Below are 18906 nucleotides of genomic sequence, written 5' to 3'. Positions count from 1 at the left end.
GTTTAGACTCTTGGGCTAAGGAAAAAAGACCAAGAATCCTGTTGTCCAAATGTGTCCCTGATTCCTCCAATATATGTTTTCTTGAATGGGTTTCGGGCCCAAATGGAGATCCTGGATTCAAGCTTGTGTCAGTTCGGCTCACTTCTCTGTGTTGCTGAATGGATCTCCTTACGGTTTCTTCAAGAGTTCGAGACGGCTGCGTCAGGGGGATCCCCTCTCCCCTCTCCTTTTCCTTCTTATCAGCGAAGCCTTCTCTCAAATGATGCTCAAGGGTCAGGAAGAAGGAATCTTGAAGGGTTTATCTATGCCAGGGCTGCCCAACCCTGTTACGCATATTCAATTTGCTGACGACACGCTTATCTTCCTGGAGGCCTCTTTAACTTACGCCTCTAATATGCAAACGGCGTTCTGTTTTGAGGCAGTGTCTGGTCTAACGATTAACATGGGTAAATCAAAGTTGCTTGGAACTAATGTCACCCTAGAAACGCTGCACTCTTTTGCCAACATTCTCGCTGTCAGACTCAATTGTTCCCTACCACTTTCGTCGGTCTGCCCCTCTCTGTGGGGACCCCCCCTAAATCTATGTGGGACAAGGTGATTAGAAAATTCCACAAATATCTGGCGACGTGGAAATGTCGATACCTCTCTTTGGGAGGTCGGCTTACCCTGATTAAAGCAGCACTAACGAATCTCCCTCTGTATTACATGTCTCTGTTCGAGTGTCCCTCTGTTTTGAAAGCCATCGAAATCGTTAGAAGAGACTTCCTGTGGTCTGGGAAGGATACTCAGAACAGGATGCATCTCCTCAAATGGAAGGAAGTTTGCAAGGTCTTCAAAGAAGGAGGAGCTAACGTTAAAATTTTGAGGAGAATGAACCTGGCGCTGCTTGGTAAATGGACGTGGAGATTAGGAGCTAATCCTGAGGCCCTATCTTATTCAACTGGTCCTATTGCTTACCAACATGCATGTAAAAGCTCCTCGAATTACAAGGCCTCTCACCTGTGAAAGGGAATCCCCAAATCGAAGCAAACTGTCCTCCAAAATATCAGTTTCGAGTTGGGGAACAGGTCTACCATTCGTTTTTGGGAAGACCTATGGGTGGGAGATGTGTTATTGAAAACCCGTTTTCCTAATATATTCCGGCTGGCTCCAGAAAAACACATATTCATATCGGATTGCTATTCTCTCTCAGCGGGCAGCACAGTTTGGGATGTGAGATGTTCAAGAAACCTCCACGACTGGGAGCTATCTGAATACATGGAACTTCTCGATTACATCTCCAAAACGTCGTCGCAATCTTCAGAACCTGACAAGCTCAACTGGAAGATAGATAAGTCCGGCTCCTTCACAGTCAAATCTCTATACTCTTATCTATCCCCGCCTCCGATCTCTCTTGTCCCTGCTTCCCCTTTCATATGAGATTCCCGGTGCCCCCTAAGATCATTTGTTTTGGTTGGTTAGTGGACCGGAACAGAATCTTAACAATCAACAACCTCAGAAAGAGAGGAACGCCAATTGTTAACATTTGTTTATGTTGTATGCACAGTGCGGAATCGGTGAATCATCTTCTGGTGCATTGCCCTTTTATTTCTCAAAATTTGGCAGACTTTTGTCAGAGGTTCAGCGTCTCCTGGTGTATTCCTGCTTCGGCTCATAGTCCCTTAGCGGCGTGGCATGGGCTCAAGCTAGGAAAATCTAGAACTCCCATTTGGAGAATGGCCATCTTGGCTATTTGGTGGTCAATTTGGTTAGAAAGGAATGAGAGATGTTTTAACAATGTGTTGTCCTTGGGATTTGTTGTTGGGGGTAGGGCCAAAAGGCTTATAGTTGAATGGGCAGCTAATGTAAAGGGCTTGAAAGCTATTGATCTTTGTTTTTTAGGAGGTTAGAGTCTTTCTGCTATCTCAGCAGTTAGTTTCTTTCCGGCATCCAAAGGCAGCCTAAAAGATCAATGTGAATAAAAACAACAGTGGGATATAAAGACAACTAATTACAAATTAAAGATAAATCTGATAAATAATAAAGGGGCAATGCCCAACTTCACAGCTCTCACTGCCCAGAGATGGTGAGCAGGAATTCAATATGTATACCAAAATGGTATCTTTGATATTCTGAAATGGGATTTTCAAAATCCATTCGAATGTGTCAGGGTACTTATTTGTATGGACAGATGTGTCCCGCAACTCTCAGTGCACACAATCTTCTCCCCCAGAACAAATCATAAGATGGTTTGCCACCATGTTACTACTTTTCCAGTATAGGTAGTTCGAGGTTTGCTAGTGCCGCTTATGAATGACAAGCAGCTGCTGCACCATATACGAACAGAAAAAGTGGACAGCTAAAAGGGACACTCCAAGTTCCTTTTAAACTGCCCATCATTTTCACTGACAGTGACAGCCCCAATTTTTGGATGAGGCCATCTACATGATGGGCCGCATCTGATACACAGCTTGTATCTTCTGTATACATGCCAGTAGACGTGCATGTGGAAGGGGTGGGAGTGGGGCTAGCAAGTCTGTAAGGAATTCATCAAAAAATAATAAAACAGAGGTAGCAATAGCTACACCAAGGATTAATATCTCATTTTACTTGACTTTGAAGAACCATGTGCATACTTTACTAGTGCCTAGGTTCCACAAGCCTTAGAGGCCTTCTGCGTTTGACTTTGAGAGTGATAAGTTTGAGGTGTCAATCTCCCTAGGGTGTGTTTGGATATATGATGAATTCAAGGGAAAATTATGGGGGGAAAATAGATTTTTTTTTCCATGCAAAACTGTTGAAAAATGAATTCCATACTTGGGGGTCTGGTTTGTATAGCAAGTGGAAACTTAATATTTATTAGACAACAACATCATAGTTTCTTATGCCAGAAAATCATAACCACGAATGTGTAATAACTACTTTGTGGAATCCATGTATCCAAACAGCCTAGATGTCTTTTCGGTAGAACATAATTTCCATTTCCGCATGGATTCTGCATATACAAATACACCCTTCAGGAGATGGACAAAATAGGCGCTAAAATGCCGATTCAGCAAAACCAAATCTGATTTTATTTATTTCTTTTAAATGATCGAAAAAGCAGGCTTGAAACCTCCTATTTCGCAAAACACCCTTTCGAGGAAGTGCATTCAAAAGGGCCCTAAGAAATCTTGCTGCCTGTATTGATGATGGGGGATGTGTGTGCCAGCTCATGGTGCAACACTGTGAGCACACAATCTTTTCCTTTTTTCTAAACATTATTAGTTTTATCGTCGTCATCATTGTTGTTGTTTTAGTCGGTTTAGGATCATCATTATTGAAGAGAAAAAAACACTCCTGAGCTCAAACAGAAGAATCAGTGAAATCAAAGCATAATCTTTGGACAATGAGGGGCACAAATCACACCTTTGCATAGATGGCATATTCAAATTCTGCCTTCTCATCTTCGAACTTCTCACCTTGTGCTAAGCATTTTTCAGCTTCAGCTTTCATCTGTCAAATGATTGGGTCTTGCTAACAACTTCCTACATAACATCAATCAAGTAAACATGTCATGGCATTGTACATAACAGAAATGCAGTCTCTACAAACATAAATTCATGGAAAAGCAAATAAATGATCAAAGAACAATCTTTCGACAAAGCAAGGCAGTGACATCCCATCAATTATGATTTCCATTAATTTTAGAACACTGGTCCAAAGACATGATGGGTTGAACCCATGAATTCTGATGAAGGTAACTGATTCGGAAACCCCTTCCCTTAGGATGAATGCCCAAGAAATGCTGGAAATAACAACTACTCCATGCCAGTCAAACTCGTCATGTCCGTTAATTGGAAAATAATTCAAATAATGTTGCTCCCAAGAAAAGATGAGGAGAGGCCTGTATGGGGATTTGCTAAAACTCATATGCATGCAGAGTGCGGTCCATCATGTGCCAGTACGGCAACCGTTAATGGGATCTAAGCTTTCCATGAGGTGAGCTACACTGATAAGGTATTTTAACTATTTAAAAAAAAAAAAAAGGTTTTCACTCCTAGGTGGGCCAGAATGTACAAAAAATGGACAACTAAAACATTTTTTTCTAGCCGTACATCTTTTTACACCTTGACCCACTTGAGGAGTGAATTCAGAATTTTAGGCCAGAAATAGAAACAGTATAGCCTAGCCCACCTGATAGAAAGCTCGGATCTCTCACATGGTTCCATATTGGCATGTACTTGGATCTTGAAATGCACAGCTCTATGCAATGTGGATTACCAATCCTCTGGCTCAATGGACTTTTTTTCTTGTACACTGGCCCACCTGAGGAGTTGATGTAGGACATGGCACAAATACATTCTTGGCATGGTTGGACCAAAAGAAGGTGAACCATAAATTGGCCATAACTTTTGATCTCGGTATCACTACGAAACGCATGATTGGGCATTCGTTGAAAAAGAAAAAGATGTTGAGCCCATGTGTTTCACAAGAAAACGCACGCTTCCAGCTCAAAAACAGGATTTTAGGAAAAAATTTACTTTTTTTAGTAATTTTGATTTTCGTAGTATTTTCTTTTTTCCTTTTAGAGTTTTAGATTTCCATCTTTGTTTAGAAATTATTTGTAATTATGCTAGGACTCTTCTAGCAAAAGTTTTTATAGAATCTTTTTTTTTTTTTTTTTTTTTAAAGAAATTAGGCTTTAGAAGTGTTTTGCTAGAATTAAGACTTTTACTAGGGTTAGAATTTTGTTATTTTTGATAATTACAAATTTTGATTTATTTTTTATTTATTAATGGTGTAATTCAGAAAATTAGACATTATTCAATAATATAAATAAATAAATAAAACTTGAGTTTTATCTCCCTTGTTTCCTTGTAGATTTGAAAAAATACCTTGTGGATTCAAGGTTTTTATCACTTGAGGAAGAAGACAGCAATCTACCTCATCTTCCCTTTCCACGCTCTCCCCTGCATCAATTGGTATCAGAGAGAGGCTTTTTCCTCAGTTCAATGGCATCTAATAATGGTTCGAGCAACAATCTCATGGACAATGCTCCAGGGAACAACCCTATGACAGTAGCGCGTTTGAAGCTTTTCGGCGGGAAAATTAGCGAGCCATGCAAGGATTGTATGCAACAATCGACCGTTTGACTAGAGCTTTAGGACAGACTCATGTTTGTAATGATGAGTAACATGAAATTGGCAGATCATCATGTTCATGGTGCGACATCAGTGATGAATTACAGGCCACCATGTGATAGTGGTGAATTACAGGCCACCACTCTGGTCATAACGAAGTTGTTTTATACACCGAAGGAGGAGATAAATCTGCAGCAGCACAACATCTTTTGAACAAGGTGCACCGTGCACAATAAAGTTTGTGATGTGAACATAGATGGTGGAAGCAGTGAGGATATCGTGTCAAAGTTTATGGTGGAAAAGCTGCAACTAGAGACAGAAAAGCACCCCTCTCCATAAACAATTGGATGGAAAAGGAGGTCAACGAAACGAATGTTACTAAAAGATGTAATATTCATTTTTCCATTGGTAAATATTATAAGGACGAAGTAGTGTATGACGTGGTTGATATGGAAACTTGTCACATGTTACTTGGTCGACCATGGTAGTATGATCGTGATGCTATGCATAGAGGCCGGGATTTTTTATTTTTTATTTTTAAGATGGTAAAAAGATTATCTTCGCCATTATGGAAACAAAGAACTAACCCAAGTCTTCTAAAGTTGAGGGGCGGTCTCTCGTAACCGAACATGATTTCGTCAAACAATATGAGGAGACGGGAGAGATAAATGCATTAGTTGAAAAAGAAAAAGATGTTGAGCCCGTGAACATCCCAAATGATTTGAAACCAATGTTGCAGGAGTTCAAGGCGATTGTGCCCGATGAACTTCCTAAGGAGTTACATCCCATACAAGATAACAAAACCACATTGATCTTGTCCCAAGGGTAAGTCTGCCTAATTGCCCACATTATCATAAAGAATATGATACGCAAGAGGAGAAATTAATCCATAAGGGTCAAGTCAAGGAGAGCATAAGTACATGTACTATGTCAGCTTAAGAGCCTAATGCAAAGTACAAGGAAAAGGCTAATAAACATCAGCGCCAGAAGTTGTTTGAGTATCATGAGCCAATTCTCTTGAGTAACTCAAGGATGAGTTTTTTTCCAAGTGGAGGGGTCTAATGTAGGACATAGCCAGTGTTCGAATTATCGACGAGGCAAACCATAAATTGGCCAAACTTTTGATCTGGATATTGTTACGGGACGCACAACCTATCAATCTTTATCGTAATAGGTTGTTCGGGTTCAACCGACCCACAAAGTGGGTCGCGTCAGTCTATTTCGCAAGAAAACACGTGCTTCCAGCTCAAAAACGTGATTTAATGAAGAAAAAAATACTTTTTTTAGTAATTCCGATTTTTGTAGTTTTTTTTTTTTGAGTTTTAGATTTCCATTCTTTTTTAGAAATTATTTGTAATTATTCTTATACTCTTCTAGCAAAAGTTTATCTAGAATTTTTATTTTTTAAAATTAGGCTTTAGAAGTGCTTTGCTAGAATTAGGAAGGGTTAGAATTTTGCTATTTTTTATAATTACGAATTTTGATTTATTTTTTATTTATTAATGGTGTAATTGAAAATTTAGACATTAACAGACATTATTCAATTAAAAAAAAAAAAACCTGAGTTTTTATCTCTTTTTTCTTGTGGATTCAAGAAAATACCTTGCGGATTCAGGGTCTTATCACTTGAGGAAGATGATGATATTCCTCATCTTCCCTTTCCACGCTCTCCCCGGCATCAGGAGTGAAGCTGGATTTTTAGGCCAGAAGATCTAATTAAACAATGTAGTCCACTAGATAGAAAGCTTAGATCTCTCCCATGTACTTCACATGGGCACGTGCTTGAATGTTGATATGCACAGTTATACGCAATGTGGGTTACCAATCCTTGGCTCACATGGACAACCGCAATGTATTTTATGCAAGTCATAGGAATTTGCCAGCAGGAAAGAAAGCACTGGGAATAGGAATGACACTTCCCGGATGTCCCAAGTTAAAACCTCAAACGTCAGACAATGTATACTGAAATAAAAGCCAGAACTGCTTAATAACCTCTGAGAATTGAATACTTTGACCATGATTCACATTTTAGTGATTGGCTAAAAAACTTCGACAAAAGGGATTCCGATTGCATGAGCATTAACATTCAATCAAAATCAATAGAGGATCGTTTATTAAATATGAATTGTCAGTTATTTTTAGCTTTAATGGCCCATTTGCAAGTCATTGGTTGGATGGTTAGTATCATACAATCAGTTTGATTTTCCATCAATCATCCATGGCAGGGATCCCTCTTGACTAGATCTGATTGCCAGAACATGCCCATGTATGGCGGAAACTGGGGTCAACCACATTTTGCGAAGGTCTATGGAGCCACTAATTGGTCCTCGAGAAGTAAACTCTATAGCTATCATGTAGAATGCCTCTAAGCAAAATAATACACTACGAATTTCAAACCCACATGAACACAACAATTACTTAATCAAAAACCAAAAACGTTGTTCTACAACAAGACCTAAGAACAATAAGTGGGATCATCCATTTTGCTAGTGAGTTGAGATTTTTTTTTTTTTTTAGAGATAACGAAAATTGTATTAAGATAGGAAAAAACAGAGACAAAAAAGAAACAAAAGAGCAAAGAGAGTCTACTGAGAGAGTAAACTCTACTACGCTTTTAAAAAGCGAAAGTCATAGTCCTTTAACAGGGATACATTGATAGACCATTCTATTAGAAAACCTTTAGCCTTGGAAGCTACTGTATCCACGAGATTGGAAGTATTCCTAAAGCATCTCCCGTTTCTCTCTACCCACACAGTCCACCAAATTGCAAGAATTGCCATTCTCCAAAGCCGCTTACTTTTTTTGTCTAGGTTGACCCAAGGTGTTCCGTAACGCTAACCTGCTATGTCCGCCAAAAACCAACTGATTCCAAAGGACGAGAAAAAGACAGACCAGATTTTCGAAATGATAGGATGGTGAACTAGCAGATAGTCGATTGTTTCTTCGTTTTTCATGCAACATAAGCAGATGTTGACTATCTACATCCCCCTTCTTCTCAGGTAGTCCACTATAAGAATCTTCTTCTTGCCAACCAGCCAGCCGAAACATGCAATCTTGAGAGGAGCCGAGTATTTCCAAAAATGTCAGTTTCTGGCATTCTTTAATAACGGATATACTTTGAAGCTAGGAATAGAGCGATTTAACAGAAAATTTACCGGATTTTTCTAGTCTCCAAATTAGATTATCAGTTGTCGATTGGTTAGGCATTGCTCTGTATGTGCATTGGAGGTCCACATATTCGCTAATCTCCCAATCTTGGAGATTTCTTCTACATTTCATTTCACGGTCCATTTGATCTCGTCAGCTGTGACTGTGTAGCGATCACCAACTAAGGGAGATTTGTTGTGTGCAAGCAGATATATGTTCGGGAAGCGGAACTTTAATGGCTCGTCTCCCTCCCACTGGTCTTCCCATAATCTAATATTGTCACCCTTTCCGAGCTCGAAACCGATACCTTTGATAACTTCCTTTTTCATACGAAGAATGCCTCTCCAAAGATGCGATGCCCTGTATTGTGAAGAATCTCTAGTCCACCACCCACCCTCAGACGATCCATACTTATTTTTGATGATGATATTCCAGAGACTACCTCCTTCTGTTCCTGATCTCCAAATCCACTTTCCTAAGAGGGCTCGATTCATCGTCTTAAGATCCTTTACCCCTGCACCACCTTCTTTGAAATGCTTACACACCTCTTTCCAATCTAGAAGATGAAATTTCTTCTTATCCTCCTTGCTGAACCAAAGGAAATCACGCCTAAGATTATCGATTGTAGTTAATACTGAAGGAGAGCATCTAAACAGAGACATGAAGTACACAGGAAGATTGGAGAGAGCCGCCTTGATAAGGGTAAGCCGACCTCCTAAAGATAAGTAGCGGCATTTCCACCTAGCAAGGTATTTTTCGAACTTGTTAATGATCTTATCCCATAACATCTTTGGGGGCACTCCAATGCATAGGGGAAGACGAACAAAAGTAGACGGGAATGAAGCCGAGCAATGAAGGAGATTCGCATAGTTGTTTATCTCGTCTTCTTCCAGATTCACTCCAAACATCTTAGATTTAGCCAAGTTCACTGTCGGCCCTGATACTGCCTCAAAGCATCGGATCGTTGTACCCATATTATCGATTTTGTCGTGGGACGCTTCAAAGAAAATCAATGTATCGTCAGCGAACTGAATGTAGAAAATCAGACTAGATAGACTTGCTATTTTAATACCACGAAGAATGCCTTCTTCTTGTCCTTTAAGGAGCATTCTAGATAGAGCCACCCCCACATTTTCGAAAAGAAACGAAGATAGGAGATCACCTTGCCACAGACCTCTTGAACTTTTGAAGAAGCCTTTTGGGGATCCGTTAAGGAGGATGGAGAAGTGAGCCAAACCAGTACATTCACCCATCCATTTTCTCCACTTAGAGCCAAAACCCATCCGTTTTAACATGTATTGAAGAAAGCCCCAATCGACATGGTCGTAGGCCTTCTCAATGTCCAACTTGCAAAAAATACTTTTCGATCCCGATCCGTGACTGGAGTCGAGCACTTCATTGGCTATGAGCGCCCTGTCCACTATCTCTCTACCCGGAATAAAAGCACTTCGATTGGCTAAAATAATCTTCCCGATGACATTCTTTAGTCTAGAGCTTAAGACTTTGGCTGATATTTTGTATGGGCCTCCAATAAGACTGATGGGTCTGAATTCTTTAAAAGAAGCCGCGCCTGCCACTTCAGGGATAAGAGCTATAAAGGAGGCACTGATACCTGAAAAGAGTCTGCCACTTTCATGGAAACATCAGAGTGAATTACATCCCAAAAACTATGGAAAAAGGAAATAGGAAAGACATCAGGACAAGGGGACTTGTCTCCATCCATCGTGTCAATTTCCTTCCTCACTTCTTGCTCCGTAAAGGGGGATTCAAGTAAACTGCATTCTTCTTCTGTGATGTTGTCCACTTGAAGGAAATCCAACCGGGGTCTGTCCCAATCTTCAGCTGAAAGCAAGGATCTGAAATACTGGATAGTCTGCTGTGCAATTTGATCTTTGTCTTCAATGCATTCCTCATTCACTAAAATACTACTGATCTTATTGGATTTGGCACGCATACTAGCTATACTGTGGAAATAGCTTGTGTTTTTATCGCCCTTTCTTATCCATTTGTCTCTTGATTTTTGTTTCCAGGAAATTTCGTTTTCCAATACCCTTACTGAAATCGATTGAATAAGCTGAACTCTTCTGCAAAATAGCTCGGAAGACATTGGAACATTTTATGAGGCTGCGTCAATCTTTTGCAATTCGGAAAACATAGAGTCCAATTCGGAATTCCTTTTGTGATGCTGAGTATACTTCCACTGCTTTAACTTTTCTTTGAGGAGTCTAAGTTTGGAGAGGAGTATGTGGCCTACATATCCTTCCACCTGAAAAGTTGTCCACCAATTTGAAATCATCTGAATGAATCCTTCAATCTTGAGCCAGGAGGAGTCGAACTTAAATGGTTTAGGACCCCAATTGTTGTCGTCAACCCAGAGTAAGACCGAACAGTGATCAGAGGTTGTTCTCGCTAACTGAGAGATGAAAGGGAACGTTTCCAGCCATTTAGGAGAGACCAGAAATCTATCCAATCTGGAAAGAATCGGATTCGCTCGCCCGTTAGTCCAAGTGAATTTGGCTCCTAGTAATGGAAGATTGACTAACTCCTGATTTTCTATCCAATCAAAGAAAGCTCTCATAGCTGAAGAGACCTTTCTGCTGCACGAGTGTTCCTCCACGTATCAAATGATGTTGAAGTCCCCGACTACACAACATGGGCCTAAGAAAGATTGTCTAGGAGAGGTCAGCTCTTCCCAAAATTCTGCTTTGCTAGAATTGATGGAGGGGCCATACATAGAGGATATAAGACACCTAGTGAGTTAAGAAATTAAAGACAGCTTCATAGTAGATGGATAATAATTTATAGAATCCAAATCAATTGCCCACATGCATTTACAAGTAGCTTGTGCAAACGATGCCACAAGTGCCAGTAGGGCCAACAAAGGTAATATCCAAGCCATTAGGTGGGTCTGACTGTGTAGATGTTCTCGCCTCATAATAAATCTAGTCCATCTAGCAGGTGGGCCATGATATTAGAAACAGATGGAGGGTAAGAAAACCACAGCCTGGCAAAAATCCATCGTGGCTAAGCTAAAAAAGATCAGGCGGAACTTCCTTTGACAAGATTCAGTAGATAATCATAAATTCCATTTGCTAAAATTGGAAGAAGCATGTAAACCAATGGTTCAGGAGGGTGTAAGCTTGTGAGATTCAAAGGTAATGATAGGGCACTCTTAGGAAAGTGGGTCTAGAGTATCGGGGTAGAGGGAAGGTAACTTGTAAAGAGAGACATTGGGTCATGGATATGAATATTGGTACCGTATCAACTGATACGGCCGTATCGTATCCATATCAACATGAGACGATATGGGAAATGAGGTCATATCGGACCGACACAAAAAAAAAATAAAAAAATCCCAACTCGTATTAGCCTGTATCAGCCCTTGTTGGCTGTTACAAGGCGTATCGACACCAATATGCCCATAAAAGCCTAATTTTGCTTTTTATTTTTTTCAAAATTTTACTCGTGTATCCTCCTCCTATTCTTCTTCTTCTTCTTCTTCATTTAAACCATGGAATAAGTTAAAAACTCATTTAATGCTAGATGTAGACCTATTTTGGTATTAAAACAAATAATTTGAATGGGATTTGACAAATCAAAATGAAGTGGACCATTATGGAAAAAAACAGAAAGAAAACCTTCACTTTCTTTTTTTATATTTTCATATTCTTTTTTTTTTATTATTGTATTTCAATGTAATGGGCCCTAGTTCACCAAATCATGCTTGTTTTGTGTTCAAATACATGCACGGGTTGGTCGTTGGAAGTTCTCAATAGGGTAAAACAAAACGTAATATAAAGGGCGCATGCAGCTAACATTTTGGCTACTGATCAGTTGCCTGTTAGTTGGTTAGAGTTGTTGATGCAGGGACATATGATAGCCTAACCCTAGATGCATGTATAATCAAGATGAAAATATTCAAATAAATAAATTAATCAACTGTTTTCAATCAAGAAGATTAAGCAAATCTCAACACAGAGATGAAATCATTGCATTGGGATCATGCCCCTTAGCATAAAATCAGGTAAACAGTAAAAAAAAAAAAAAAAAAGGGGAGGACCTAGGGATATGAGGATATCCTAGATCTAACATAAGTCAGTCCCCAGTCAAGTTTGGATCTGATTCTCCTAACTAACCTTCCCTCTTTTCCGTTCAAACCAAAAGGGAATATCCAGAGATGAACGGAAGGGATAAAGAAGAAATAGGTTCGAAATGAACAAAGTACGGATTCTAAGGCATCAAAGAAAAGAAAATAGTTGATTCTTACCTTTTCCTGCACCTCGAAGATCTAAAAAGAAAGAAACCTAAAACCGGGATGGAATCCTCAACACCCAAGGGCCAATCCTGAAACCCTAATCTCTTTGATAAAAGATGAAAAAAATTTAAAAAAATTACGCATTTTTATTCATTCTATGATAAAATAGGGTTTCTCACCGTGTATATATAAGCTATGAAAAAAGTATAAGTGCACTAAAGCCCCTGAAAATAAAGAAAAGAACAAAACGACGCCTAAAATTAAAACACCTGGATGACAGGGTGCGAAATCCACCCCATGGGCCTGCGGTCAGGGTGCAGTCATGCCGCTCCTGCACTTGTAGCGTATTAGAAAATGGATCCGATGGACCCAACGTCTATCCACATAAACTCCTCCGCAACGCTACTCTGTCGACGACGCATCATCATCTGGTACGCTCGAAAAGGAGCAACATTGATGTCCACATCAGTTGTAAAGGTTTCTTTTGTCATGTTGTTTTTCTTTGTCTTGTTTCTTTTGTATTCATTGGCCTTTGGCCTTTCTTTTAATAAATTTCATTATCATCGCTTCAAAAAAAAATTAAAAGAAAAAGAAATTTGCGGCCAATTGTTTTTAGCTATACATTTGTTTTCGTTAAGATGTTGAGGTTTAAGTATAAATGTTGAGATGGATGAGTGGTAAGATAAGGATAGAACTAAAAATGAAACATTCAAGGGGATTTAGGAGTAGCAACAATAGGTAGTAAGATGAGAGAAAGTAGACTTAGGGATCAAGAACTCCAATGGTTAGGAGGTAGTTGATACAAGTTGAGGGCTCTAAAAGGGCAAGGGAAGGCCTAAAAAGATGTGGCTAGAGCTGTGGAGGTAATAAGAAAATACTTGATGACCTATGATCTAACTGTGGTTATGGCCCTTTATCGAGTGGAATCGCAGAAAAGGATTCATGTAGCCAACCCCAAGTAGTCGGGATATTAGATAATGATGATGACACAATGACAACATTTGTTTCGTTAACAGTGGTCCACCTGATAAGTGGACTGACGTGATTATTGGGCGAGACAATCCAGATAATGTTATGCCTTTGATGGATTGGATCTCATATCAATTTCTAATGCTAGCACATGTGTGGCATGCACAGCCGCCTCCTACATGCATGTGGACTTAGCAAAGCTCTATATGCAAACTTCAAAATAGCAGAAAAGGAATAAAAATACAGGAGTTCAAACAAAAAGCTGAAAACATTTTTTTAATGACAATGGGGTGTCTTTGCCCCCTTTTTTTAAGGCGAGACTAATCTCTGCTGATGCATGCAATCACCCACAAACCACGTGCATCGGGTAAAGCACAGAGAGGGAAATCGAACTAAAAAACTAAATAAAAATAAATAAAAAAACCCTAACCTTTTTCCTTTCTTTTCCTCTTCTTCTTCTCTCTCTTCTTCTTCTTCCTCTTCTTCCTCTTCTCGGCCTGCTACGGCCCTGCTGCGGCTGCGGTCCTGCTGCGGCTGCGGCTGCGGCCACCTCCTCCTCCTTCTTCTTCTTCTTCTCTCTCTCTCTCTCTCCCTCTCTGTTCTTTCCCTCTTTCCCTCTTTTTTCTTCTCTTCTTTCCCTCTTTTTTCTTTTCGGTTTCCCTCTCTCCTTCCCTCTTTTTTTTTTTTTTTTGGGCAGCGTAAGCTGCTGTCCTTACGTGTCACGCTGAGACGAGCGCTGACACTCCTCGAGCTCCGCGTTGTACGAACGGTTCAAAGGAGATCAAAGTTTTATAGGCTCCACAGTGATGTATTTATTATATCCACACCGTTCATCTATTTTTAAATATTATTTTATAACATTACCTAAAAAATGAATCGTATCCAAAGACCGTCCGGACCACACCAAAAATAGCAGCGGAGGTGATGATTTTCACCGTTAAACAATTCGTAGGCCCACCGTAACATTTATTTTCCATCCAATCTGTTCATAAGGTCAGAAAGACCCGAATGAAGAGGAAAAACAAATTTTATATTGATTAAAAGTCATGTGATCCCAAAAAAGTTTTCAATGGTAGACGTTCAATCCCCCATTGCTTTTTGCAGTGTGGTCCACTTGATAGTTAGATCTGTATTATTTTTCGTGTCAAGTCTTAAGACAATCTCGTCAAATGAATGGACGGTTTAGATATAACACATTCATCATGCGTGGGGCCCAAAAAATTTTGACATGTGTGCTACACTTCACAATCCAAGTCTCACGCCATAAAAAATTGTACCAAAGACATATTAACTTAAAATTTACTGATTAAATTATAAACTGCAATTGCTAACTCACAATGCCAAAATCAAATTATTTGAATAGTTTTTAATTGTTATTCGGTGTACTCTTATTTTTTTAAAATAGGGCCTTTTGGTTTTTTTTCATGATTCACTATCCAATAAATGTCCACTAATACATAAGTGGGATAATGACAATAAATTGCATGAATTTGAGGCTAATTTGGGGCATAGATTGGTCCTCCAAGTCAGCCCGAAATTGGCAACGCCATCTACCTAAATTTAATTTCATTTTTTTAAAGAACTACTAGGAGAAAGATATTAAATTGTTAAGTATATAAATTAGATATTTAGAAATTTAAATATATACATTTTGTAGTCAAATTCAGGTTACTTGGTTCAAAAATTAATCAGACAGTCCGATACAGCTTCTCACCAAAGAGTGGACCGTTACACCACCATAAACATGTTCCAATTTATAAATGAATGCATATTTGGAATGCTTAGAATATTCCGGATTTAATACATATTTTTTAATATTTTTTGGCAAAAAAAAATTTTTCCGCCGTTACGGGCCGTTACACCCCCGTATCGGCGTTACGACCCCGTATCCGTATCGGTTTGGAGGTCACCGTTACGCCAACCGATACCGATACGGGACACCTTGGTCCCAAGCCCAAATAAAGGCGGGTTGTGTCAGGTTGGCAGCCATCACCCACAAACCACGTGCATCGGGTAAAGCACAGAGAGGGAAATCGAACTAAAAAACTAAATAAAACCGATGGACGGCGATCAAGGACGGAAGGCCTTACACTCAGTCATAATTTGCATCCATAAGAAAATCCAGGATTCCATTTTTAGTTTGCTTTCTATCAGATGAAGCCTGGCATCTTCAACGACAGTCTAAATTTACTCCTTGCTTCTCAAATGTCCAGGACAAGTGCAGACATTGCACATGAGTATCAGCCCCATCTAACAAACAACAAATACCATGCATGTATTTGAGTTGATCAAGGCCCACATGACAAATTGACTACTTTTCTTCATTTTAACCATGCATTAATGTCCACGAGCCAGCCACTTAGGACATCAGTTCGGTATAGTTTTTGGTTTATAATTTTGACAGTTTGATTTACAGTTATACATGTATAAGAACCATCACATTCATACTAAGAACCATCACATTCATACTAGAGTATCCTTGTTTTTCCCATAAAACAAACCCAATTGATAAATAGCGTCCATGTTTTGAAGCATAGTTCTAACACTAGCTAACTTGAGTCGAAACTCGGCCGAGTCAACCTGAATTAGCAAGATATCGTGCCGGGTCAACAAGAACTCGGTTCTAGAAATGGTTCATTTCCAACTCAAAGAGACTCATCAAGTCAATCCATCGACTCAATTGACTCAATGCGACTGGTGGTGACTCAAAATGAGTCACTTGCCTTGTTAAAGGTTTTATTAAAAAATATACATGGAAGGGCTGTGCGAATCGGCCACTTAACCTCTAGCACAAAAAGCAGCACCCTCAACCCACATCCTATTCAGTGTCTAGGTGTTTGTTTCTCTATTTCATATTACTTATATACTAAATGTAAGTATTTTACATATTTACTACTAATGTTAATATTTTTAATTTTATAATTATTAGATACCGAGTCAAGTAAAGTTTTTGGGTTTTTGAACTATGCTTTGAACAAGACATCCATTCTTCCATCCAAAGACATATCTCATTGAAATGAAACAGAAACAAAGAAAAGGGCAAGGATTACTGACTCTTATGTCACCATTCTCAGCATCTATGAATCGGTACACTGAACCTGGCTGTTGATACCCGAGATATCCTTCAGCGGCCTCGTTGTATTCCGTAACTGGCTGGTCCCACTGATGTGCCCTCTTGGAGGCCTCCGATTCTAAAGCTGCCCCCCAATTAAAAAAGAAAAAGAAAATTGATTAATTAAAAAAATGGAGCTGATATCTACAGCCTATATGTTTTATAAATTGACCCACTCTTCTACAACCTACTACTCTATTGCCAAAAGTAGGAAAACAGAGTGTCTATCAAAAACATGAGATGTATTTAACATTTTAAAAAAACTAGAATTCTGCATTGAAAATCTCAAATATATTTTCCACACCCATTCTTGTACTTCTTAGTATTAGAATGGTAGATCCTTGGTACTACCCAACTACCAGCAGTGGAGCAGCGGACTGTGAGGTGGCCTCAACACCACCCAGCTAGGTGGTTCTAGGAGGTGTTGGGTGTTGTGGGGCCAACCGTGGTGTATGTGTTTTACATCCACGCCATCCATCCTTGTTGGCAGCTCATTTTAGGCCATAAGCCCAAAAACGAAGCAGATCTGAAACTCAAGGGGACCACACCACAGGAAACAGTGGGATGATGATAATGTTTATTTGCCATTAACCTGTTGATAAGGCCACATGGACCTGGATGAAGGAAAGACGCAAATATCAACTTGATCCAAAACTTGTGTGGCCTCCAAGAAGTTTTTAATGGTGGATGTTCAATCACCCCTGTTTTCTATAGTGTGGTCCCTTTGAGTTTTTTTATCTGCTTCATTTTTAAGCTCATGCCCCAAAATAAGCTGGTCAAAAGGATGGATGGTGCGGATAAAACACATACATCACGGCGAGCACCACAGCGCCCAACACCACCTACTTGGGTGGTTTTGGGGTCACCACCCGCTCTACTTCCCAAAAGTAGATAGGCATGGCGTGTCTATCAAAAAAATGGGGTGTAATTATCTTATCACTTTGAAATCAAGAAGTTCGTTTGAAAATCTCAAAACGGAAGAGAAAGAGAGAATGAAATAGAACTAAAAATTTATTTTCTTTTTTTTCTTTTATAATTACCATTGCAAGTTCAAGCATTGAATCCGTCTGTAATGAAAAGATTGAAGTGGGAATCGAACCAGGTGCCTTCGATGAAAATTACGTGTTTGCCCTTGCCTTCTTCTCCTTCTATCTCCATCCTGAGACTGGCGTTTAGTAGAATCCATGGCTCTTTGCTGGAGGAGTGAATTCCAGGTTTTCAAGGGGGAAAAGTGGGCTGGGCCCATTTCGGGCCAAATCTCGAACTTGGACGAGTCGAGCGTTAGTTCGCTGGAATTGAACCCGATATAGTCAAACGGGGCCGGGTCTGGGTTCTGATATGGACATAGGGTTGGCCCGCAACGATGGAAATGGGCCAAGCTAGTGCCAGTTCGGCTTGGATCAGCCCTAACCTGACCCTAGTTCACTATGCCCTGGCCCAGACATATCCCTGATCGGTCCAAAATGGCCTCGCGTGAACCTTGGCTCAACAAGCTAGGGCAGGCCCTACACCAAAAAAGGGCTAAAAGATTAGCATTTTGTAAAACTTCAATATACTTTTTGTATGTTTTGTTTTGTTGCAACTAGTTCCACGATCTAAAGGATCTTGATCTTTGAATCATGACCCAAAATACAAGAGCATCTTTAAACTACATATTTACATCGTATGTAGACCGATAATAAATCATTTTAAACTAGTTCTTCTGTATAACTATGCGCCACTTGATGATGAGGCTGAGCAAATGGGCCCAGTTGGGCCATCGTTGGCCCATGCCTAATCTACATCAGGCCTAGTTTTCAAGCTTGACCCTACCCAGCCAAGTTTGAGGGCCCAAGCTAGCCCTGGCCCTACAACGTTGGGCTACCTGGGTTAGGCGAGCAGCCAGACCAATTTCAGTGTTATTACTGAAAGATTCCAACACAGGCTAACTAGCTTATTGAAATTTGAACACTGCATAGGGGTGGCAATGTGACAGGCTGTTGGCCTGACCCTACAGGGGCAGGACTTGGGCCTTCATTTCCCTAAAGTTGGTCCAAAGGGCAGGCCCCAACTTGAAATCTGAACCTTGTGATGGGGCTAGAGCAGGCCAAAGTTAGCAAGGAATGGGGCAGAGAAGGAGGTTCTTGGTAACACCAGGTTGGCGGCAGCCATATTTTGTCTATAATACCGATAATTACCATCAATATCTGGAATACTGGACTGTTTCAAGCATTTTTTGTTTGTCACAAGCAAAAAAAATCTTGTTTTCCTTCATTGTGATTGGCCTACATCATTACTGATGCTGTCAGCAATGCTGCATTAAATGTAGCGTGTGATGATGT

The 18906-nt window shown here is 39.9% G+C and overlaps 1 protein-coding gene across 4 annotated transcripts in view; it reads right to left on the bottom strand.

The window, feature by feature from the left end:
- LOC131227301 (DNA repair protein XRCC4-like) overlaps positions 1-17900 on the bottom strand; it is a 66516-nt gene extending 48616 nt beyond the window's left edge. The window contains exons 1-2 of one of the 4 annotated variants that reach the window (XM_058223073.1): positions 17685-17900; positions 3388-3502 (exon numbers count right to left, since the gene is read on the bottom strand). In XM_058223073.1, the coding sequence (XP_058079056.1) occupies positions 3388-3474 (87 nt within the window). In that variant the 5' untranslated portion in view covers positions 3475-3502; positions 17685-17900. Of the gene's footprint in view, positions 1-3387; positions 3503-13664; positions 13705-17625 lie in introns of those variants that run through there. The other 3 variants (XR_009162177.1, XR_009162176.1, XR_009162180.1) reach the window with 3 other exon arrangements.
- Positions 17901-18906: the final 1006 nt, after the last annotated feature.

Source organism: Magnolia sinica, chromosome 15 (assembly GCF_029962835.1).
Source record: "Magnolia sinica isolate HGM2019 chromosome 15, MsV1, whole genome shotgun sequence".
NCBI lineage: Eukaryota > Viridiplantae > Streptophyta > Magnoliopsida > Magnoliales > Magnoliaceae > Magnolia > Magnolia sinica.
The sequence above is the reverse complement of the archived record's forward strand: the minus strand, read 5'-3'. Positions and strand labels throughout refer to the sequence as shown.